Below are 22,942 nucleotides of genomic sequence, written 5' to 3' on the forward strand. Positions count from 1 at the left end.
CCCCTCCTGGGCCCGGTGGGTCCCCTAGAAGCTGTGGCAGCGGTGGGCCCTGCTGGAGCAGGGGGTGAAATGACTGTGTCAGTTCACCCAGCACAAGTTGTGACCTGCTGGGGGGGGCGCCCGAGGAGATGTTTGGGCTGACTCGCTCACTCTCACTCTCCTGGGCTGGCCCTTTAAGGCCCCTGTAACCGGACACCTGGGTGGGTGGGGGGGGGGGGCTGGGGCGGCTCCAGCTCAGGGCTCAGCCTGACTCTCCCTCTTCCCCCTCCCGCCAGTCCCAGTTCAATGTGCTCAGCAACACCATGGACCAGATGAGCAGCCGCACCACTCCCGCCAGCCCCTACACCCCGGAGCACGCCGCCAGCGTGCCCACCCACTCGCCCTACACCCAGCCCAGCTCCACCTTTGATGCCATGTCGCCCGCCCCCGTCATCCCCTCCAATACCGACTACCCCGGCCCCCACCACTTCGAGGTCACCTTCCAGCAGTCCAGCACAGCCAAGTCAGCCACCTGGACGGTGAGTGCACGGAGCCTCCAGGAGGTCAGGCGGTGAGCCGGACCAATGCTGGCCACAGGGGGTGGCCATTCTGCGGGCAGAGAGGGCACCCGGCAGGGGGTGGATGGGGGTGGGGTGGGGTGGATGTGACTTACCGGGAAGCCCTCTGGGCAGGGGCCACCTCCTGCCAGCCCACCTCCGTGGGGCTGCAGGGAGACTCTGATTGGAAATCCTACTTGGGTGGGCTAAGAGCTGATGGAAGCTGGTGCTGGGGTCTAGGGGTCACCTCCTCCTGGCAGCCACTCTAGGTCCCCAGCCACCACAGCCTCCAAGTGGCCATCCCAAGCATTGTCATGGGACAGAGAAAGACAAAGTTGGATCTGTCCCCTCAGCAGACTGTGGTCCCCCAGCAGGGAGGGAGCCCGTGGCCCTCACCTCAAGTGGTCACCATGCAAAATTCAATCCCTTCTCGCTGCCCTCCAGTGGGCTCTTGCTCACAGCCACCCAGGGTTTCCCAGGCTGCATGTCTTCACAGAAGCAGACGGCCTCCTCTTTCCCTTGAGACGCCGGTGATGGGTTAGAACTGCTGACCTTGCAGTTAGCAGTGCATTGTGTAACCTACTCCGCCACCAGGGCTGCCTGGGACCCGAGCTAGGGGCTTGAATTATAGGCAGTGCCTGACAGGCGGTCTCTCGATCAAGCCAATCTTTGTCTTGGGGATTGGGAGCACTGTATCCAAACACAGATAGGATGACGTGGGCATACCAGGGGCTGCGGCATTGGATGTTGTATGTGTCACTAATGACGCCGAAACACAAACCTAACAAACACACTGATATCCCGTCCATGCCGGCTGGTAGCGACTCCAAAAGACAGATGGGTTTTGAGATTGGCACTCCTGGAGAGAGCAGGAAGCCTCTGCCATAGGGCACCGCACCTGGGAGCCCTGAGAGGTGGGGGCTGCACCTCTCACAGCTGGGGGTGGGGGCGGACAGGACAAGGCTCATGCTCCCCATGGCACCAGCTAGAGGCAGCCCCTTGCTTCCTGAGCAGCGGTAGGGACCATGAAGTGCAGTGGTCAGAGCCCACACACCAGAGCAGCCATCCTGTCCATCCCAGCCCCCACTGCCTCACTAAGTGCCTCCTCCCCCGTGGTGTAGAGCGCTAACAGAGATAAGTAGCACCCCTCTTACAGTATCTTCAAGTTACAGCAAACCACACTTGCCTCCATTCCCCCCCCCCTTTGTGCTAATGTAAGATGTACCATTGGCCCATGGTTCCTACTGCTGCTTGGAGAGCAAAGGACTGTTTGAACTCCCCACTGCCTCCTCCCCACCATCAGTCCACACCAGGACTCACCACCCTGATCCCTTGCCCCTGGCGACCTCGGGCTGCCTCGGAGTGCAGAGACCAGGAGACAGGCAGACACGCAGCTCCAGGGGCCCCAGTCACCTTGCCCGTTGCCACTGGGGAACATGAGTCTTGTCCTGGTCCCCAGCCCACTAGGGATGGGAGTGTAGTCCCCACATCTCAGAGCTTCCGGGGATGGTGCTTCATGATGCCGCCCTGTCCTCCCCAAGGCTCCCTAGCCCAGCTGTCGCCTAGGTGACAGCTTGGTACTCAGCTCAGCCCACCTGGAACAGAGAAAAGAGGGAATTGAGTCGTCCAGGGTGGCCATCATGCCCACCCAAGCACTGTGCACACTCTGTCCCTTTTAAGACACAGGGCTTCACCATCTCCACTGCCTGGAGTGCCTGCTTTCCCATGGTGGCTGGAGGCAGACAGAACCCACCGAGCTGGCACTTTGGAGCTCTGGCCCTGATGTTGCTTTTTTTGGGTCTTGCTCCAGCTGGGAGCTCCGTGCTGCCTGCTTCTCTCTATGCTGTCTCAGCCGGGTCTCAGCGGCGGGCATGGGGACTCGTGCCTCTTCATCCTCCCAGTTATCCTCCCAACGCTCCTTCCTGCGTGCTGCGGGTGGGGCCACAGGAGCTCGTGCTGTACAGGGTGCGTCCCAGGGCCTAGCACTGCGGGCATGAGGCACCCCATCACCAGGTGGGGTCATTGGGTTTTTGCTGCAGTAGTGGCGGTGGCTGCAAGGGGCTTCGGATACAGCCTGGTGCCTCCTGAGAAGGTTGCTCAGCAGTGACTGCCGGTGGCTAGAAGGGTCTCTTGGTGGCTCTGCTACCCTCCAGAGGGATTTAGGACACTCCCCCCCACCTCAGCTTTGGGTCAGGAAGCCTGGCGCGTCTCCACACCTGCACCCCTCCATCAGGCACTCACGGCCTCTCTGTTCCACATTCTGACTCTTTCCTGCCTCCGCTCTAATGGAGAAGCCCCTCAACACTGAACATGATTTGCCTGGGTGTTTGGGAATTGGTTCCCTGTACGGAGTCCTGGCTGGCAATGGGGGGGGGGCGCTCTGTCTCCCCTCCTTCCCCCGAGGTTGAGATATCTCACTTGAGGGGGCTTGGAAGACCTCAGAGGGGCTGAACTGGTCCTCAGATAAGGATGAAAGCTGCCCCCCTGCCAATGCCCGGTGTTTGGTGTGTGGGCATCAGGACTGGGGCGAAGGTCCTGAGGGGCCCCATGGGGTGCCCTGCTCCGGAACAAGACATGTGGCCAGCCACCAGTGCCACAGGTCAGGGAAGGCTTGTCCGAGGTCAACAGCTCTGCCCCACCAGGTGCCTGAGCAGCGGCTGCTGTCAGCCAGGGCCTCCTCTGGGGTCTGGAGGAGATGCTACCAGGCTGCTCCAGCTGAGCCCTGCCCCAGTCGCTACCAGTGCAGGGGTGGAGGGCACTGGGGTGGGACAAACGTTGATAATGAGATTTTGGCGCCTTGGCTACCTGGGAGCACCCCCCCCCCCCCAGCCCCCCTGCAACACCATGCTCCTTCTCTTGCCCAGGGAGGGGCGGGGCTGGCAGGCTGGAGTGCAGGGCAGGCTGTGCCGGCTGCCTGCACCCGCCTCCCGAGGTCCAACTGTGCAGTGCTGCCCGGGCTTGTCGCCGGGCCTGCTGCCCCGGCCCTCCACACACGGCTCCCACCTCGCCGGCCGGCTGGTAACTGATAGATAATGCATATTTTTCTCAAGTACAATTCCAAACTGCCACGTTTCTTCCTTTCTGCTCTTGGGGAAAACACCTCACCCCCATCTCAGGGTGTCACAGGTGTTAATGGGGTCTTTGGCCTCTGCCTGGCTCAGGCTCCCATGGGATTCCCACTCAGGGTGGGCCTTCTGCTGCTGGCCAGCTTCCACACTTTCACATATGCACCCACTACATACATGCGTGCATTACCACACACACATGCATACACACCCTGTACACAGACTACACACACACATGCACAGGCCACAGGCATATATACACATACCACATACATGAATATGCCACACACACCACGCATGTACACATGACATATATGTACATGCAATGCATGTGCTTGCACACACAATGCAAGTGCACATGCCACACATGCACCCATGCCACACACATTCATGCACACACCACACAGGCATGCACCACGGACACGCACACTTCTCACACACACACAGGTTGCATGTGCACGCCTTCTTGTTCCATCCTGGTTCTGACAGACCCACAAGGGCTGGTACGAAGGTAACTGGGGTGCCAGAGAGGACTTCGCATTCAGTGAAGAGTTTGGAAATTGTACCCCTGGTGACAGCTTGAATGGGACTCTGCACAGGGAGCGACATGGACCAGAGGTACCCACTGGGGTCAGTGTCTTGAACCTGACCAACCCGTGGCTGCTGGGTCATCTTCCCACATCTGGGCAGTCTGTAAAGGCGACGATGGGGGCCAGAGCCTGGCTCTGCGATTGCTTAGGGCAGGGACTGGGACTTTCCAATGGACTGACTGAGGTCGTCCCAGCCCAGGGCCCACTGGGGCTTTTGGAGGAGGAAGCATAAACCCTCAGAGCAACCCCTGACAGCCTGGCACTGGGTAGGCACCTGAGGCCTCCTGGCAGAAGGACAGATGGTAGATGAAGCTGGGCCAGGGTGGTGGCTCCAGTGCCTTTATCCCTCCTAGGCACCCTCCTGGGAAGGGTGTCCAGGCCTGCAAGTGACCTTGGCCAGTCTCCCTGGGCATCAGAGCATGGGCTGTGCCAGCTGCCAGGTCCAAGCCTGGCCCCCTGGAACAGCCAGAACGTGAGCAGTGTTGCCCTGGCCCTGGCCCTGTGGGCTTGAACTCTGCTCAGTGCAGCCAGCCGCCTCCTGGCCGGGGCCAGGCCTGCCAATGTTCATAGAGCTCAGGAGGGCTCTGAGGTCAGGCTCGAGGCCACACTGGTTAGGTGCCCAGCAGCCCCTCCTGATCTCACCCTCCCTCCTTCCCAGGCAGGCTGAGAGGCTCTGCCAATGCAGCTGCGGTCACTGCCCTTCCAGGGGTGAGGGCACTGGTGGGGGGGGCAGGGCTGCCACCCAGGACAGACAGGGCTGGGGACAGACAGGAGCCCAGACACAGCACCTAACTTCTTCCCACTATGTGCTGGACTGGCTGCTGAGGATACGGGGTGAGCGTGAGACCGTGTCTGCACATGGGTGAGAGAGAGAGTGTGTGTGCAAGCGTGCATGTGCATGTGTGAGCCTGTGTGTGTTGTGAGTCTGCGTGCGTGTTGTGATTGAGTGGGCCGGCGTGTGTGTGTGTGTGTTGTGAGTGGGCCAGTATGTGTATGAGCATGAGTGTGTGAGGTCGTAGGACTGCAGGTGAGCCTCTGTGCAAGGCTGTGTGTGAGTGTGTTGTCCCTGGGAGCGTCCCCGTCCACTCCCACCCCAGCACACGCGGCGGGCGGGCGGGCAGGCGGGCAGGGAAGCCAGGGTGAAAGGAGGCTGAGTCAATGCTTCTAGGTCTGGCAAAAACTTTCCAGCCCCTCGGAGCTCTGCTGCCGGAGAATAATAGCGGAGGTGTCCCAACACGACTGTGGTATCAATTGCGTTATCCTAAAAGTTTATGGAATGCATAAGTGGAATTAATACCTTTTACTGGCACCAAAGGCAATTACCTGTCTTTAGAGCCGAGGGAAGCATTCCGACCATGTTTATTGTGAGATGAGGCGCAGGGCATGAGAGAGAAACAAGGACACTCGGGGAAATTGCAGCAATTGCTCATCTTGTGCAGGCCCTCGGGCAGGGCGGGTTTCCTGTAGGCCACCGCACAAGGGTGAGCTGGGGTCCCCTCACCAACCTGCACCCCCTGGACGAAGCTCCTCCCTGGAGGGTGTGGGAACTGGTCTTGGGGACATTGAGTGGAGCGGCCTCTTCTGCATCCCCGGGTTCCCAGCCACAGTGCAGACTTTGGGAGATTCCTGGGGGACCCTGGGGGAGGGGCACCCAGGCCTTCACCCCACACAATCTAGGAGCTACGAGAGAGAGCTTCTTGAAGCATCTATGTTTGAAGGAGAATGTTCTCTTAGGACTTGTTCCCGAAACAGAGCCAACCTTCCTCGCGGTCCACCGTTTGCTTCGAAGCACTGGTGGCCTGCAGCAGGGAGCGTGCTCGGCTGCTAGCCAGGAGGATGGAGGTTCAAGTCCACCGAGAGGCGCCTCTGACGAAAGGCCTGGAGATCTGTTCCCTGAAGGGCTCGGCCTTTTGGTAACCTGAGGGGCATATTCAGTTCTGACACACGGGGTCTCTAGCAGTCGGAGCTGACTCCACAGCAATGCTGACAGGGGGGTCCCAGAGAAGGATCTCGAATTCTCCCCACTGGGTGGTGGGGAAACTGAGGCTTCAAGGGGCACCTGCCCGTGCAGGGCAGCAGGAGCCAGACAGGCAGCCAGACTCCTGGCTTCCGGTGCAGTGAAGTTACCCCTCTATGGGTGCCTGGCCAGGGGCACCCAGTTCCAGCTCCATGGGATCCTTAGACCCCCTGGTGAAAAGACTGAGGAGGGATTTGACCCTGGATGTCCCTGCCTGCCCCTTCAGGCCCCTGGAAGAAGCTCCAAAGTGTGCCTCAGTGGGATGCTCCCTACCTGTGGGTAGGTGGGACGAGGCCACCGCCCCAGCTGCTGGTTTTGTGGCTTGCTTTTTATTTACCAAGGAAACCCCTGCCCACCCCCCCCACCCCCCAAGAACATTGTAGTTAGAACACTCCGGGTGAGGCTGCCCTTGTACCTGGGGGCAAGGCAAACAGCAGGAACCAAAAGAAGCAGAATTCCCACTCAGTTCCCTCTTGATCTCTCTGCCCTCCCTGCCCCCTGCCCCCACCCTGACAAGGAGCGCAGACCAGTCACCAGTTCCATCACTCAGAGCCACCTGCATGGGGCTGTGTCTCAGACAGAGAACACCAGGCCTTTCTTCTGAGGCACCTCTGGGTGGACTCGAACCTCCATCCTTGGAGTTAACAGCTGAGCGTGTTCACCATCTGCACCCCCTGGAACTCCCCACCTTAAGAAAGAGGGGTCACAGGTGACACCCTGCTGCAACCAGAGCCACATCAACACAGGACCCTGGGTGTCTGGACCCTGGCCCAGGGAGGACCTGGGTGGGGTGGGGGCACAGCAGGGGAGAGGGCTCAGGACCAGGGACCCAGGTCTCTCTGCTAGTGATTGACCAGTGGGGAACCTGCCCTGTTTTTTTCTCAAGCTCAGGGCTGACAGTCGGGCTCTGTGGACCCAAGGTTGGCTGATCCCGACCCTGGTGGACAAGCCCTTGCCACCTCCAGCCATCCAGCAATGGTCCTGGGAGTCTCAGGAAGGGCAGAGGGTGGGGAATGCCAGGATATCAGAGCTGGAAAGAAAAGCCCCCTCCCATTTTGCAAGTGGAGAGAGTGAGGCTCAGGAGGGGAGTTGCCTCAAAGCGGGGCTCTCTGGGTCACTGGGTTTATTCCCGGGGCCGCAGAGGCTTCGAGGGGCTCGGCTCATTTGAGGGCAGAAGGGCCCTGCTGTGGAGGTCCCAGCACCAAGGCACAGGGATATGGGAGTTCTGAAGTTTGTCGTCCCCCGCTCCCTCCTCGCACTCCATTGCTGTGGGGTTGATTTCAACTCACAGGGACCCCGGGTGTGTCAGGGTGGAACAGTACCCCCCAGGGTTCGCAGCAACTGCTTTTGGGGGAAGGGGATCACCAGGCCTTTCTTCTGAGTCACCTTGGGGGCCAACTCGCACCTGGAACCTTTGGGTGAGCAGCTGTTTGCTCCGCCCAAGGGGACTTCCTAAGAAAGCATGCCGTAGCCCCCCAGCCAGAGTTGGCTCAATATTGCAGCCCCACCTACCTCCTCCACTGCAGTTGTGGGACCCAGACAAGACCGCCCTGGTCTCCGCAGACAGAGGGGGCCAGTTCCCGGAAGACAGAGGCAGGCCATCGGCGCAGGCCCTGAATGCTGAGGTCCACTGCTCTCTGCAGCAGGTGAATCAGCCATTTCCACATCAGGCTCTTCTGGCCCCAGGCCCTTGTCAAGTATTTATAGGCTCAGTGAAAGCTCCCTTTCTAGCCAACAATTTCCTCAAAGGCCCCACGGCCCCACGTGTCCACAAGCTGGCCAGGCATGGGCAGCTGCGCCCCTCGGAGAAGCGCTGGGCCCTGACCTGCGTGGAATGGATTGCACTTCGAGCAGACATCAAGCTTGAGTGAGTAGGGGCATCTCAAGCCGGGTCTGCCATGGGGGGATAGTCCTGCATCCTGGGTAGTCAAGAGGGAGGCTATAGGGCCCATCTCCAGACTTCCTGATGGAACCATCTGGAAGTGAACACACACCCAAACTCCACAGAGGCCCCTGGACTCACTGGCCCCTCTCCTTCTCAACTGGCTAAGACCCAGCCCCTACCAAGTGCAGCTCTGCAGAGTCCAGGGAAGGAACTGACCTGTCTAGCCCTGGACTGTCTGATGCCAGTGTCTAAAATGCAGTGCCTGTGGTCCATGGACAGCCCCAGGACTGCCCTTCTGGGTCCAGGCCAGAGTCACAAAGGAGGTGTGTGTGGGTGCTGGTGGGGTGGGCAGCCAAAGGAAATTGCCCCCGAGGGCAGAGCTGCCAGGCACGCCTCATTGGCCAGCTGCCCACTCTCCTGCTGCTGCATCCCGTGCCAGCGCCTTCTCTCCGTGAGCCAGGGTCCAGAGGAGAGGCTAGCAGGGATGCCCAGCACAGCCAGTGACCCTCTGGCCCTCGGGAAGAGGAGGTAGGTGGAGAGCCCTCGGGGTGGCAGAGGCTAAGGGCTAAGGGCGGTTCCTTCAGATCGCATCCGTAGTGCCTTCAAGTGAGGGCAGAAGGCTGTTGCTGGGGCCACCCCTGGTCTCCCTGCCAGCCCTGCCCTGCCCTCAGGGACCCTAAGGACAGCTCCCCGCAGGGTGTCTGGGTCTCAGCGCAAGGCTCAGATGGAGGCGGCACCTACCCTGGTGGGAAGGGTAGTGTCCCCTTTGCAGCCAGGGGGTCTTGGCTAGGTGAGTGGTGACAGAGGCTGTGTGCTAGCCCTCCCTGGGCACAGTGGTCCCACCGAAGTGGACACAACCCTTTGAGGAAGGTCTCAGGGTAACAGTCGGGGCTCGGGCATCATGCGGGAACCTCGCCTCCAGCCAGCTTGGACCTGGCCAGGCCCCTGAACAGAGAGGGATGGAAGGACCCTGTGCTGGGGGAGATAGAGATAGACTCACCTCTAGGGTGTGTCCTCCAGGAACCCACTTCCCCTGGAGGGAAAAGAGCATCCAGGGCGGTTGGCTGGGGTCCCTTGTGAGTTTGGGGGGATTGGTGCGTAAGCCCACAGAACTCCATGCCAGGTGTTCTGTGGGCTGCCCGGGAACTCTGCCAGGGAGAGAGGGCCTGTCACCTGGGCTGGGGGTGGAGCTGGGGTCCTCCACGGGTGCTGTGACCCAGAGCAGGCTGAGGCACTGGTTCTAAACCCACATGCACCCGCGCACACCAAGCAGAAAGAGAATAAAATGAACTATTAAAAATATATATATAAATTTTTAAAAAAGAAAAAAAAAGCAAGCCCCCACCGCAGGCCACGTCTTCCAGAATCTGTTGTAACAGATTCACCCAAGCTGGTTAACGGTATTTGCGGTTTGCAAGATGCTACATGTCTTGGGAAATTGACAGACAAGTTATTATCACCTCTCCACTGTCCTCCTGCCCAGACCTGCCTGCGCCGGGCACCCCAGCTGCCGGGAGCGGGTGAGGAAATTAACAGCCCCCGCACCCCCGCACCCTCCTGCCCACCACCCTCCAGGCCACCAGCCTCGGGGCTGCTAGCCGGGCCAGGCCCCTTTGGGACAGAGCGGGGTCGGGGAAAGGCTGGGGAGGTTGGCCCGGAGGGGGTCCCAGAAGAAAAGCCAGCAGTGGGGTGCAGAGGGAGTAGCTGCTGGGCACATATCAGTGTTTGGGCGAATCATTTCCTGCAAGTACAGAGTAGCACACGCATCCCGGAACAGACAAGTCTAGGCGGTTCTGTGTCAACAGCCGAAGATAAATAAGATTTTATCGGCTCGGAATCTGCTGAAACACATTCATCTAGCGGTTCTAGAGAAGAACGGGAGGGAGAGAGGCGGCGGGGACACAGCAGTCACAGAAAGGAAGGGCACTCGGGTGCCCTGCCTAGCCCCCAGTCCAGGACCACAGTGGACCATCAGAGGAGGGGGCTCGGGGCTCTCGGGGAAGGATTCTTATCTGGAGCCGGATCCAGGGGGGAACCCCTCGCCAGGGCCCAGGGCTTCAGTAGGATGTGTGGCCCCAAGGCCACGTGGGCAGCCCGCCCTTCAGCACTGGCCTGGGATACTGTGTAAGGGTGGCCGGATGCTCTGTATCTAGTGGTCTTGCTCGTGGCGGGGGGAGAGGAGGGCCCTCACGTGGTCCCAGGGGGGCGGTATCTCCCCATTTCTCCCGGTGTGTATGCCCCTCGTCTGTCCGTCCTCATTGCGACATTTTGCCCTGGCCTGGCTCAGAGGAGCCTGGGGCTGCCCAAAGCAGGAGGGGTGTTGCTGTTTTGCGGTACCAGGGACAGCTCCCTGCACTGCCCCAGCCTGCAGGCGGCCAGGGCTCCAAGGCTCCTCTTAGGGGGAGGAGTCGTGGAGCATCTCGCCCAGGTGGCCCTGCCCTGCATGGGCACATTGATGTCTCTAGGACCTTCTCAACCAGGAAGTCCAGACACATGCGTCCCCACTGTCCCCCCACCTGGGGTCTCGGAGTGTGTGTCTGGGCTTCGAGGGACTGCTGACCCACCTCAGCAGAGGGGAGGAGGCAGGACAACAGGGATCCCGATGTAAGGGGTGAGGCTGGGGAAGGGAGCAGAACTGGGCTTCCAGGAATCTTGGACTCTGTCTTTCTGGGAGCCGGGGTGTGGGAGCCGTGAGAGCAGAGCCCTGGGCAGCTATGGCAGGGAGGAGCGCAAACCCACTCACCCTTCAGACTCCACTCACCACCAGGGAGCCAGGAGGGCTGCAGGTACCTCCCCATGGGCACAGCCACCCCTGGGACCCAGCTGCTGTGAAAAGGGGCCACTGGTGGCCATCCCTCTCCCACCCTACCCTGCATGAGGACAGGGTCAGCCTAGAGAAGGGCATAGACCTCCCCTCTCCCCCCACCAACCCAAATTCAGCTCTCCCCTCTCCCTGACATCCCCTCGGATAACAGTGTTGCCTAATTCCAGCTCTGCCATCTCACCCAACAGTGGGGCCACGTGGAACCTACCAGCCCCGACTCTGCTTTCTGTCTTACTTGAGGTCGCCATGCTGAGCCTGGGGCCTCAAGTTGTCCACCCCCCACAGTAGCCTCCTCCTGCCGCCCCTCTGACTTTGACCTGATTCCTTCCTGAGTCCTGGCTCACGCAGGCCTGTTGGGCAGGCCAGTCTGCCCACCCCTTCCACCCCCTGTGCAGACCCTCCCCAGGGCTCTGGCTGGCCTGTGCCCTTGGGTGTCATCTGGAGCCTGGCTGACCCTGCAAGGGGTGGGAGGGGTGGGAGCCATTTATCAGGTCACAGCTAAGGCCTGATAAATGTGATCAGGGTGGTGCCTGGTGGCAGGACCCCTGAGTCTGACGGGAGAGGTTAGCTGGGCTCCTTGGGGCTCAAGGAGGCCCAAGAAGGAGTCAGGACTCATCAGACACAGTGGGATAGAGGTCTCGGAATCCTTGCCCAGTGAACTCCAAGTCACTCATGGCTCTGCCAGCAGTCCCCTTGGCCTCCTCCTCCAAGAAGACCTCCTAGCTGGCCCCTCACATGGAAACCTTCTAGCACCTTCCTGGTAGCTGATTCTCTCCGTGAGATGAGTTGCCTCCATGTCCTGTATCCTCGCTTGTACATTAAACCGACACCCCGTGTTTGCTAGTGCAGCCCCGGTGGCGTAGTGGTTATGCGTGGGGCTGCTACTGCCAAAGTCAGCAGTTCAAACCCACCAGCTGCTCCCTGGGAGAAAGATGAGCCATGCTGCTTCCACGAAGGGTTGCTGCCTGGGAAACCCACCTGGGCAGCCCTGCCCTATCTTCTAGGGTCACTGTGAGTCTGCATGTGCAGTGTTTGCTGCACCTGGGCGGCTACAGCCTGGGCACAGATGGGCCCCCTTCATGCTGTGGCAGCCGTGGCCCACGCTCTATGCAAACCCCCACCCAGGGAAGTATGGGGCCAAGGTGCACTTACCGAGCACCAGCTGCATGCCCCATTGGCTGGGCATCACTGAAGTGAGACAAGGGGGTGGGAGCTGGCTCTGTGCCCCTCTGCACACAGGGGTGAGGTGCTTTCGGAGCGCTCATCATCTAGGGGGGACCTGGAGCCTGCTCCTTCCTGTGTGGCTCTTCCCTGCCCAGGGCGCTGACACAGGGAGGAGTCACCCTGCCCCCAACACATACCCCGCCTTCAGGATGGCTGTCCCTCAGGCCCCCACATGGGGGGTGCCTCCTGCTTTCTTGGTTGGGTTGCCACTGGCCCCAGTCCTGCTGTTCATGCTGCCCCCTCCCAAAGGATAAGCTGATCGCCCCTCTGTAGTGGGGAGGGCCCTCAGGGAGTGAGAGTCTGGGAGTCGGGCCCTCGCCCTGGCCGCGTCCAGGCTCTGGCCTCCATGGACCAACGCCCTCTCTGTGTTGGTCACCTGAGGGTGGAGGGAGGTAGGACCGATGGTGCAGTCACAGCTGCCACGGAGCCTGTATCAACCCGCTGGGTGCTGAGTGGGGCTGGGGTAGGTGCTGGGAGAAGGGGCCTGAGGAAAGGGTCCTGGGGGACAGCAGGGGTCCCAGAGGCAGGGCCGTCGGCCTCATGTGCCTCTCGTTGGCAGTACTCCCCCCTGTTGAAGAAGCTGTACTGCCAGATCGCCAAGACCTGCCCCATCCAGATGAAGGTGTCCACCCCCCCGCCGCCCGGCACTGCCGTCCGAGCCATGCCCGTCTACAAGAAGGCCGAGCATGTGACGGAGGTCGTGAAGCGCTGCCCCAACCATGAGCTGGGGAGGGACTTCAACGAAGGTGAGGCCCAGGGAGGACGAGGCCATGAGGCCCTCGCTGTTCTGTGCCCGTGGTGGGGATTTCTAGTCCCAGCTCAGCCTTTCAGCGGCCCCTGCAGGGCCCCTGGCATCCCTGTGTGGCCCCTGGTGTCCCTGTGTGCTGGCAGACTGACCGTCCCTGTGACTGGGCCTCCCTCTCCGACAGGCCTGCGTGTTACCCTGCAGGCGGGGACAGGGCCTGAGAGGGGTCCTGGGCAGGCCTTCTGGGACTGGGATGCTATGTGGAGCAGCCCTCTCTGTGCCAGTGAGCCTGATAGGCCTTAGGGGCCACCCAGGAGGGCTGCAGAGGAGCTGAAAAGCAGGGTCCTGATTCCAGCTCCCAAGATCTCATCTGGGGGACCAGAGGTCAGGGCTACAGGCACCCCCATCGCATTGTGGATTCCAGCCAGGGGTGGCTGGGCATTCTTACTCCTCTCTGAAGTCATGCTCCCCCTCCTCAGGACAGTCTGCCCCCGCCAGCCACCTCATACGAGTGGAAGGCAGCAACCTCTCGCAGTATGTAGATGACCCGGTCACTGGCAGGCAGAGCGTCATGGTGCCATACGAGCCCCCACAGGTAGGAGCTCGCCAGGGCAGTGGGTAGGGAAGGGTGGGGTGGTGACCACAGCTGGGGGCACAACACCCACAAAAGGCTGCAGAGGTAGGTGGGGCTCAGAGGGACCCGGGTGCCGGTCAGCCCATTACCTGAGGCAGCAGAAGGTTCCAGGGGCTGGGGGCTTGAGAGAAGTGAGTTTCTATGACCGGCAGAGAGGAGAGGTAGGATGGGGCCCAGGATCAAGGTGGGATCAGTCATGCTGGGAGGTGCTGGGCTTCCCAGGGAGGAATGGAGGCAATAACCCCTTAACTATGCTGTATGCACCCCTGTACCCCATCCCCAGGCCTCCTTGGATCCCTTCTCATGGGCTTTGTATGTGGGACCCCACAACATCCTCCATCCCCAGAATGCCTCAACTCTAATCCACGTGCACGCAGACCCAGCCCTGGCCTGCAGCTGTCTGGTCAGCCTCAGCGCTCTCTCACCCCCTAGTGGCAGTTCTGTGAAAGGCCTTGGCATTCCCAAACTAGGGACTCACTTCCACACGCTGACTGACCCAGGAAGCCAGTGAACACTCCTGTTCAATCGTCCAAGCAATCAGCGGTCAAGAGTTCGGAGTTCAGGTCCCAAATCTGCCCCAACCCCATCCATGGTGTTCACTATGCTCCACTTTCTCCTGGGAAATGGAGGTGGATGCTGGGACTGGGGTTCCCCCACACCGCACTTTGGTCGCACCCTCCATCGGAGCCATGTTCCCACCGTGGGAAAGCGCAGTGTGTAACACACAGATGTCCACAGAGGCCGGGGCATGTACCCACCACACATGGCCTCGGGGCCTTGTCTTCTGGCCTTGGTCAGGGTAGATGGCAGAGGTGTCCAGAGCAAAGGGCAGAGCAAAGACCAGGCCTGACCCCTCTCGGGCAGCACCCAGAGCCAGCATAGCACCTGCAGCCAGTGCACTGTGTGGTGGGCCTATCTGTGGATTGATGGATGGATGGGAGCTTGAGTGGTTGGAAGGATGGATGGACACCTGGGTGAGATGGGTAGGATGGTTGGAATGGATGGATAGTGGCTTGGTTGGTCGGATGAGTTAGACAGATGGATGGATGGTTGATTGGTTTGATAGATGGATGGCTGGGGATGAAAGGATTCATGGGTTGGTCAGATGGATAGTTCAGATGAATGGGTGGTTAGGATGTATGGGTTGTTACAATGGCTGGATGGGGGGTTCATTGTATGGATGAGTGAGGTGAATAAATGAATGGATGGATGGATGTGGGTTGGTTGGATGAATAGATATGAATCAATGGATTGAATAGATGGATGGTGAGATAGGTGGTTGGGATGGTTGGTTGAATGGATGGAAGGATGGATGGTTGGATGGGAATGAATTAGTGGGTTGGTTAGATGGATAGTTCAAATGGATGGGTGGTTGGGATGAATGGATAGTTGGAATAGATATATGGTGGGTTGGTTGGATGTATAAGTGAGATGGATGGATGGACAGTGGGTGGGTTGGTTCGTTGAATGGATGGATCTAAAAGGATCCATGGATTGATTGGATGGATAGTTGGGATGATTGGTTGGAAAAATGGGTGACAAAGAAGGGCCTTGAACCTCCCCTTTCCCGTATCCACTCACAACCACACCTAAATCTGGGCGCTGCCCAGCCTAGAAGCCCCACCTCCATATCATAGGGCCTGTGCACTGACACTCTTCCGGCTGCCCATGTGCAGGTGGGGACCGAGTTCACCACCATCCTGTACAACTTCATGTGCAACAGCAGCTGCGTGGGGGGCATGAACCGGCGGCCCATCCTCATCATCATCACCTTGGAAACCCGGGAGTGAGTCTGAGTTCACATAGAAGAGGGGCAGGGGGTGAGGGGGCTAGGGGGGCTGGGGCAGTGCTACTGGAGGGTCTTGACATGGGGACGTGGAGGCCAAGGCCAACGGCTGCTACCTGAGTTCTTGGAGCGAGAACGAGGAAGGAGTCTTTCATACTGTGCTGTGGCTGCAGGACCTGGCTGCTGTCCTTCCCCACCCCACCCCTGCCCTTGCCACGTGCCAGCTGTGCAGGGGCTTCTGGGGGCACAGCCGGGCCTGGAGTCAGGGCTGATGTCTCCAAGCAGGCTCCCACATTCCCAGTTGGTTCCCTCTAGCCCCAGAGGGCCCACTCCCCTCACTGGGTGCTCAGCCCTGGAGCCCCTGACTCTCAGAGTGGGGGTGGGGGTGGGGGGCATGAGCAGGGTTGAGGGTGGAGTGTCCAGAGATTCAAGGTTCCAACGGTGTCTGCCTCACAGTGGACAGGTGCTGGGCCGCCGGTCCTTTGAGGGCCGGATCTGTGCCTGCCCTGGCCGGGACCGCAAGGCCGATGAGGATCACTTCCGGGAGCAGCAGGCCCTGAATGAAAGCGCAGCCAAGAGCGGGGCAGCCAGCAAACGCAGTGAGCCCCCTGGGACTGGGTGGGGGAGGTGGGTGGTTGAGGCCCGGTGGTCTCTGCATGCATTTGGCTGAGCCCAACTCAGCTGAGGTGGCACAGCCCCAGGCCACACTGATAGAAAGACAGGCCTGCCCAGTCCAGGCTCAGAAGGCTAGATGTCCTCCACGGTGGGTGGTGGTCTGGAAGCTCTGCCACGCCCCCCCCCCCCATGCACAGGGACCCTCCCTCCTCCTCTGACTGCGTATGCAATCCCTCTCCCCATGCAGCATTCAAGCAGAGCCCCCCGGCCATCCCCTCCCTGGGGGCCAGTGTGAAGAAGAGGCGACATGGGGACGAGGACATGTACTACATGCCCGTGAGTGTGCTCAGCAGAGGGCTGGGTGCCGGCCCCAGGGGCCACCAGGAGCCATGGGGACTTCCCAGAGCTTCATCCTGGGGCTCCACAGGGCATCAGGCAGGAAGAGCCTGCTCAGAGTGGTTAAACAGATGTCAGGGGCACAGGGTTCCAGGGACCAGCAGCTTTAAACCCACAATCCCAAGACTGGCTGCAGGGACACTGGAAGTGTGTGACCGATCAGGAATCATGTCATTTTCATGTCACTCGGCCTGCTCAACACCCCAGTGTGCCACCCTCTCCTGCTGACCCCACAGGCTCCATCCTCCATAAACCTCAAAAGCAAATCAAGCTCACTCCCAGGTCAGAAGTAGAACTGGCCCATGTGGGTTTCCAAGACTAACACTTGACAGGAGTAGAAAGCCCTGTCTGTCTCCCTCGGAGACACTGGTAGTTTCAAACTGCCGACCTTGTGGTAGGTCGCCCAACACACAACTCACTATGCTACGACAGCTGCTCCAGAAGTCAGGAGCTTCTCATGGCCGAGTCCTTCCAGAGTGAATGCTCTGTGTGGGTGGAGTGTCCCAGGTATTGCAGGCATTGCCCTTAGTTCTGGGGAGCAGGGGGAAGCACACAGTGGACAAAGGCAGGACCGGGTGGACAGGGTCACCTCCAGGGCAGGGACTCTGGCCAGGCCAGTGCTGTGGGAGCCCATGGAGGGAGCCGCCCAGTGCTGCCTGCACCCACAGAGAGGTGCGGGTGGCCAGCGTCCGTGTGCACCTGCAGAGGTCTGGCTCTCCCTCAGGTGAGGGGCCGGGAGAACTTTGAGATCCTGATGAAGATCAAGGAGGGCCTGGAGCTGACGGAGCTGGTGCCCCAGCAGCTGGTCGACTCCTACCGGCAGCAGCAGCAGCAGCTCCTGCAGAGGCCGTGAGTACAGCCCGGCCTGGCCATGGCCAGCGCTGCAGCCGGCAGGGGCCAGGGAGTGCCAGCCATCTGAGCTCACAGGACCCCTGCCCCTAGGAAGCCTTCCAGGACCTGCACTGCCTGCCCTGGACCCAGCGGCACAACCATCAGCTCACCTCTTTCTGGGGGTCCCGAAGCCCCAGGAGTGGCTCAAGGCCAGGGGTGCCCCTGGACTGACACAGAGCTGACCCTGAGGAGGAAGAAGCCCCTCCCAGCCTGCACCCCTTGACAGTAGCAGGGAGGGAAGGCACAGGCTTATAGGGGTGGGCGAGATGAGGAGGGGACCCCTGCCCCTAGTGTCCGGTTACAAGCCAGGGCTTCTCCATCTCCAGCCTCTGGGCATGGTGGGCAGTGTCAGTGGGGGCGGGGGAACATGAGGAGGAGGCTCTGACATCAGACCCACAAGCTGTTACTCTCCTAGCAGAACCCACCTGCAGCCCCCCACCTACGGGCCTATCCTGTCGCCCATGGGCAAAGGCCACGGTGGTGCCAGCAAGCTGCCTTCTGTCAACCAGCTGGTGGGTCAGCCTTCCCCACATGGCTCTGCAGCAGGGCCCAGCCTGGGACCTGTGGGTGAGTCTCCCTAGGGCCCGCTCGGGGCGGTAGGGAAGGCTGACTGGGCTACGTTCAGACCTCACCCGCCTGCATTTGCTCTGACCCTGGTCACTGTCCACCAGGGGTGCCCATGTCTGGGGGAGCAGAGGGTGCTGTAGGGACATGCAGGGCACACCCTCTGGCTCTACCTCTTGGAGACCGAGGGCCCCTGGGATGACCTCTGAACCTCAAGAGGCTCCGTGTCCCCACTGGTCAAATGGCAGTGATGTCCTCGGGTGGGGGTGAGAGAGGAGGGTGGATGGAGCCTGCATAGGGTGCAGGCGGACACTCTGCTGGCTCACCCTGACCATCCGCCTCTCGCCAGGCCCCGGGATACTCAACAGCCATGGTCACCCAATGACGTCCAACGGCGAGATGAACGGCGCCCACAGCTCGCAGCCCATGGTCTCGGGGTCCCACTGCACCCCACCACCCCCCTACCACGCCGACCCCAGCCTTGTCAGGTAGGCAGGCTGCTGCTGGGGCCCGGCTGGGGGATACCTAGGCTGACGCCATGTCCACTAACCTCGGTCTGTCTGTGGCTCCTGGTCCGCTGGCCTCCAGCACCCCCTCCCTCCAGTCGTCCCTGCTCATCCCATCCTCATGTGTCTAGTTACTGCCCACTCAGGACAGAGGTGGACCAAGGCACACGCCAAGAGTAGGTTGAGACGGATGGGTGGGGGGCAGACAGGGTGCTGGTTGTGAGGTTCCGTGACGTCCATCCTAACACATAGCCACACTAGAGGACACAAGGGCCCCACAGGCTTCTCCCTCCAGCCGTCATCTTTGTGAAAGCAGGTCTCCTGGTCTTTCAGACTCTGAGCTGATGGGTGAGTTTGAACTGGCAACCTTTTGGTTCTCAGCAAACATGGAGTCATGGCGCCATGCCCTATTTCGTGGAAGCCAGGGGACCTGTCCTCGCTGGGAGGGCTGCAGCACTGCCCGGCACCTTGGCCAGCATCACAGTGTGGCCAGCTGCTGGGCCAGGAGTGGCTCCCTGCAGGCGTGGCCATGGGCACTAACCCACTCCCCCTTGTCTGTCTCTCACTCTCTGCAGTTTCCTAACGGGCTTGGGGTGCCCCAACTGCATCGAGTGCTTCACCTCCCAGGGCTTACAGAGCGTGTATCACCTGCAGAACCTCACCATCGAGGTAAATGCCTGCAGCCACCGACCCCAAAGGAGGACAGAGGGTGTCCCCTCCCTCCGGGCCCGCAGGAGGACATTGGGGAAGGGCCCCTCCTCCACTAGCAGAGTTCACAGCCTCCATGACACTTCCTTTCTGGAGGCACCCTGGTGAAGGGCAGTTGAGTGGGCAGCGGGCTGGTGAAAGGCATGTTCCGGTCTCCCACGGCAAGGCCCCCCTTGGACTGGTCCTCTGGATTTAATTAGATGGGACTGCTGTCTCCAAGACACGGAGACTACTGGGGGTTATATGAGCCACCAGGAGTTTGATGCCCGTCTGCCCGTCTGTCAGTACCGCAGTGCCTGGTTGCCGGGGGTGCTGTGTGTGTCACTGGAGCTCAGAGAAGGCCAGGGCCCTCTGAGAACTGGACAGCCACCCTGCCTCTGATCACAGATCCTCTTGAGCAGTGGTTCTCAACCTGTGGGTCGTGACCCCTTTGGGGTTGAATGACCCTTTCACAGGGGTCACCCGATTCACAACAGTAGCAAAATGACAGTGATGACGTAGCAATGAAAATAATGTTATGGTTGGGGGTCACCACCACATGAGGAACTGTATTAAAGGGTCGCAGCATTAGGAAGGTTGAGAACCGCTGCTCTAGAGGAAACCAAAGTCAGCTCTTACTTGTGGTGACTGCCCGCTCTCCCACCACTGTGACCCAGCAGAACTGCACCCTGTGGCATTCCCAGTGACTGAGGGGGACCCTGGATGGGCTCGAACCGCCAACCTTTTGGCCAGCAGCCCAGCATGTTGCCGTCTGCATGACTCCCTGTCGAGGCCAGCCAAACCCAGAGCGACCCTCTAGGACAGAGTACAATTGCCCCCGGGGCTTCTGATGCTGGACATCTTCCCAGATGCAGGCAGCCATGTTTCTCACCCCTGGGGCAGCCGGGGGATTTGAACCACCGACCTTTGGGTTAGCAGCCTGGTGCTTAGCCATGGCACCTCCAGGGCTCTTCTGGCACTGCCCGGGGACTCTTCAATGAGACTGCTGGTCTACTGCTTTCAGCATGGCCAGCGCTCAGCTCACATGACTCTGCGCCAGCTCTGAGAGGCCGGGACACGCCTCTGGGATCCCGGGGGTCCTGGGAGCCCCTCTCTCTGCTCCCACTGAGCTCAAGCCGGGGCACCTCCTACTCCTTCCAGCCCCGGGCCTTGGTGCCCCAGAGACTCAGGGTTGTCAGAGGAGCCTGACCAACTGCTCAGCCAGCCCCCACCCCCACCCCCACCCCTAAGGCTGCCAGCTAAGTCAGTACAGCTGCTCTCTGTGCTACTGACTCATCCCCAGGGGCAGACCATCTCCCCAGGGTGCTGCGTGTACTTCTGCTGTCTGTGTGGAGGGCTGGGGAGCAGGGGTCCAGTGGAGGGGCTGTCAAGTGACCCCCCCCAGGATGCTGTGAGACCTGATGAAGATGCCAGTGCTCCCCACCCACAAGTCCAAATGACCTCTGTTCTTCCCTTTGACCTCTCCCAAACCAAACCAAGCTCACTGCCACCTGTGGGCTGTGGGTCTCTGACACTGTCCCTCTTTTTTTTTTTTTTTTAAAGATTTTTAATAAACCATTTTATTGGGAGCTCTTATTACAATCCATACACCAATTGTATCAAGCTCATTTTGAAAACATTTTCTTTCTACTTGAGCCCTTGGTATCAGGGACTCTTTCCCTCCCTCACTCCCCCTTCCTCCCCTCTTGAACCCTTGATAAAGTATAAATTATTGAGACTGTTACTCTTTTTTTTGAGACTGTTACTCTTACGGCTCCAGCAGGGCTCCTTTCTCTTCCTCAGGCCCCAGCTCTGGCCAGGACTCCCCTCCCCCACTAGTATAAAGAGGCCACAGCCAACCGTGCCTGTCCGGCCCCATTGCTTCCCATTCGTGCAGACTTGACCCGTCCACCAAGCTCCAGGCTGCAATGGTCTCAGAGCTGGGGTCCTAGCTCGCACCACTCAGGCCCCCTCACACCGCCCTTGTCCTCGCAGGACCTGGGGGCCCTGAAGATCCCGGACCAGTACCGCATGACCATCTGGCGTGGCCTCCAGGACCTGAAGCAGGGCCACGACTACAGCGGGGCTCAGCAGCTGATCCGCGCCAGCAGCAACGCTGCCACCACGCTGGCAGTGGGCAGCACAGGCGAGCTGCAGCGGCAGCGGGTCATGGAGGCTGTGCACTTCCGCGTGCGCCACACCATCACCATCCCCGGGCGCTCCGGGCCCGCTGGCCCCGACGACTGGGCCGACTTCGGCTTCGACATGCCGGACTGCAAGGTCCGTAACAGACAGGCCATCAAGGAGGAGCTCACTGAGGGTGAGATCCACTGAAAGCCAGACATGTGGAAGCCGGGGCCTGGAGCCTTGCGCTAGCTCCTTGTCCTCTTTGTCCAACACTGCCCTCCGGAAGCTGTGCCCAGGGAGGCAGGAGGCCAAAGGGGCGAGCTGGACCCTCACCTGCCCCAGGAGACGCTGCCAGGTCCCCAGGCACCCATGGACAGCCTGATTCTCCTGCTGGTGACTTCTGGAGTGGGCCCATAGGTGGGTTTCTGGGAGGGTACAACTTAGACCACCCAGGCTGGACAGAGCCCCAAGGCCAGTCGCTTGCTCTCAGCCTGCCCTTCACCACCAGCCCAGAGCAGAGGTGAGCCCGGAGCTGAGCTACTGGGTCCAGTCCCCGCTGTTTCAAGTGTCTGCCCCAGGAGAGACCCTTCACAAGTACAGGGTCTGCTCTGCTGATGGACTGCCAATGAGTATTCCCCGAGGCCCCCAGGGTCTGGGTAGCAATGGTCAGCTTGGTGATGGAGTCGGAGATGTGGACGAGGGTGTGTGCTTGTGCAAGATTCTGGGGACATATGTGCGTGAAGATGCGCAGTTGTGAAAAGAAAGCACGCTTGTGTAGGTGAACATCTCCGCTCCAAACTGTGCCGGGCACTGCCAGTGCTGGACCAAGGACTGGGCTGGGTCCCTACACACTGACCACCCGCTTCCTGCCACAATGAAACTGAGGGGCTAGAATTGGAGAGAAGATGGGGGAGGGGGAGGGGCAGCTGGGTGCAGAATGGACCTACCCATGGCCACAGCCTGCACCAGGGTGCCCATTCGGCATGTAATCCACAGCGTGTCCCTCCCCACCTCACCCAGGACAGTGGACATTGTTGGCATTGGATAAAACGGTGCCCTTTTCTACCACGGTGGGCCAGCTTTCATTTCTTTAAACATCTTTGCCAGCATACCCCAAGAGCACAAACCAGCACGGCCCCAGCTTGCCCGTGCATCTCAGGGCCCAACCTGCCAAGAGGACTGTCCCAGAGCAGGGGGCACACTGGGCAGGGGCTCTGGTGGCCTCAGGGAGTGGGGTCTGGGTGGTTCTCCAAGAGAGGCAGCTCTTCAGCCCATGACTTCTTTGGCTCGTTGGGCGGAGGAGAACCTTCGACCACGGGAGAGACTTGTTGGGAAGAAAGGCAGTGGGTGAGCATTCTTGGGGACGGCCGCAGGCAGGCTGCCCTGGACCTGCACTGTGCACCCTCACTCAGCTGAGAGTGACACGCCCCCTGTGAGATGCTACCGGGGCACACTTTATAGAGCCGCCCTCCCTGTCGGGGACAGCTGTCTGCACAGGAAGAGGGCCAGTCAGTTGTATTAGACAGGCTGAGACCCGACTGGCGCGCCCCATGCCCTCCCTGCCGCAGCTGCTGGTCCCTGCGTGGGTGAGCAGAGCCACAGAGCCGCTGTGTCCACCCTCAAGCACCCTGACCACTGCCCTGTGTCCAGCCCACTACCTGGGCGTCTTGGAAAGCCTCAGGCGTACGCCGCTCCCAGTTACACTTACGTAAAGGCAGTCAGACGCCGCTCCCAGTTACACTTACGTAAAGGCAGTCAGACCTTTGTGCTGGCCTCTGGATCAGCGCCTTGCATACCCCTCTCTCCCCTCCCCACCCCCTTGTGCACTCTGGGGGGCCTTTTCTAGAGGT

The 22,942-nt window shown here is 60.3% G+C and overlaps 1 protein-coding gene across 4 annotated transcripts; it reads left to right on the forward strand.

Moving 5' to 3' along the window:
- The first annotated feature begins 287 nt into the window (after positions 1-287).
- TP73 (tumor protein p73) lies at positions 288-21,359 on the forward strand. Of its 4 annotated transcripts, none has more exons than XM_075538098.1 (11): positions 288-518; positions 12,701-12,887; positions 13,366-13,481; positions 15,197-15,306; positions 15,763-15,905; positions 16,169-16,257; positions 17,042-17,166; positions 17,627-17,775; positions 18,122-18,260; positions 18,854-18,947; positions 20,961-21,359. In XM_075538098.1, exons 1-11 carry the CDS (start codon positions 303-305, stop codon positions 21,297-21,299), a joined length of 1,707 nt encoding a protein of 568 aa, XP_075394213.1. In that variant the 5' UTR covers positions 288-302; the 3' UTR covers positions 21,300-21,359. The 4 variants fall into 4 exon arrangements, with proteins under 4 accessions (XP_075394213.1, XP_075394214.1, XP_075394215.1 ...); XM_075538099.1 differs by having other exon boundaries at positions 17,042-17,163; XM_075538100.1 differs by lacking the exons at positions 17,627-17,775; positions 18,854-18,947.
- The last annotated feature ends 1,583 nt before the right edge of the window (positions 21,360-22,942 follow it).

Source organism: Tenrec ecaudatus, chromosome 1 (genome assembly GCF_050624435.1).
Source record: "Tenrec ecaudatus isolate mTenEca1 chromosome 1, mTenEca1.hap1, whole genome shotgun sequence".
In the NCBI taxonomy this organism is placed as follows: domain Eukaryota; kingdom Metazoa; phylum Chordata; class Mammalia; order Afrosoricida; family Tenrecidae; genus Tenrec; species Tenrec ecaudatus.

Excerpts from the sequence above, each read along its gene's own strand:
- TP73 (XM_075538098.1), top strand. The coding sequence starts at position 303 with ATGGACCAGATGAGCAGCCGCACCACTCCCGCCAGCCCCTACACCCCG. Across the intron at positions 15,906-16,168 it reads CGGGGCAGCCAGCAAACGCA|CATTCAAGCAGAGCCCCCCG; the intron begins GTGAGCCCCCTG and ends CTCCCCATGCAG. Across the intron at positions 17,776-18,121 it reads GCCCAGCCTGGGACCTGTGG|GCCCCGGGATACTCAACAGC; the intron begins GTGAGTCTCCCT and ends GCCTCTCGCCAG.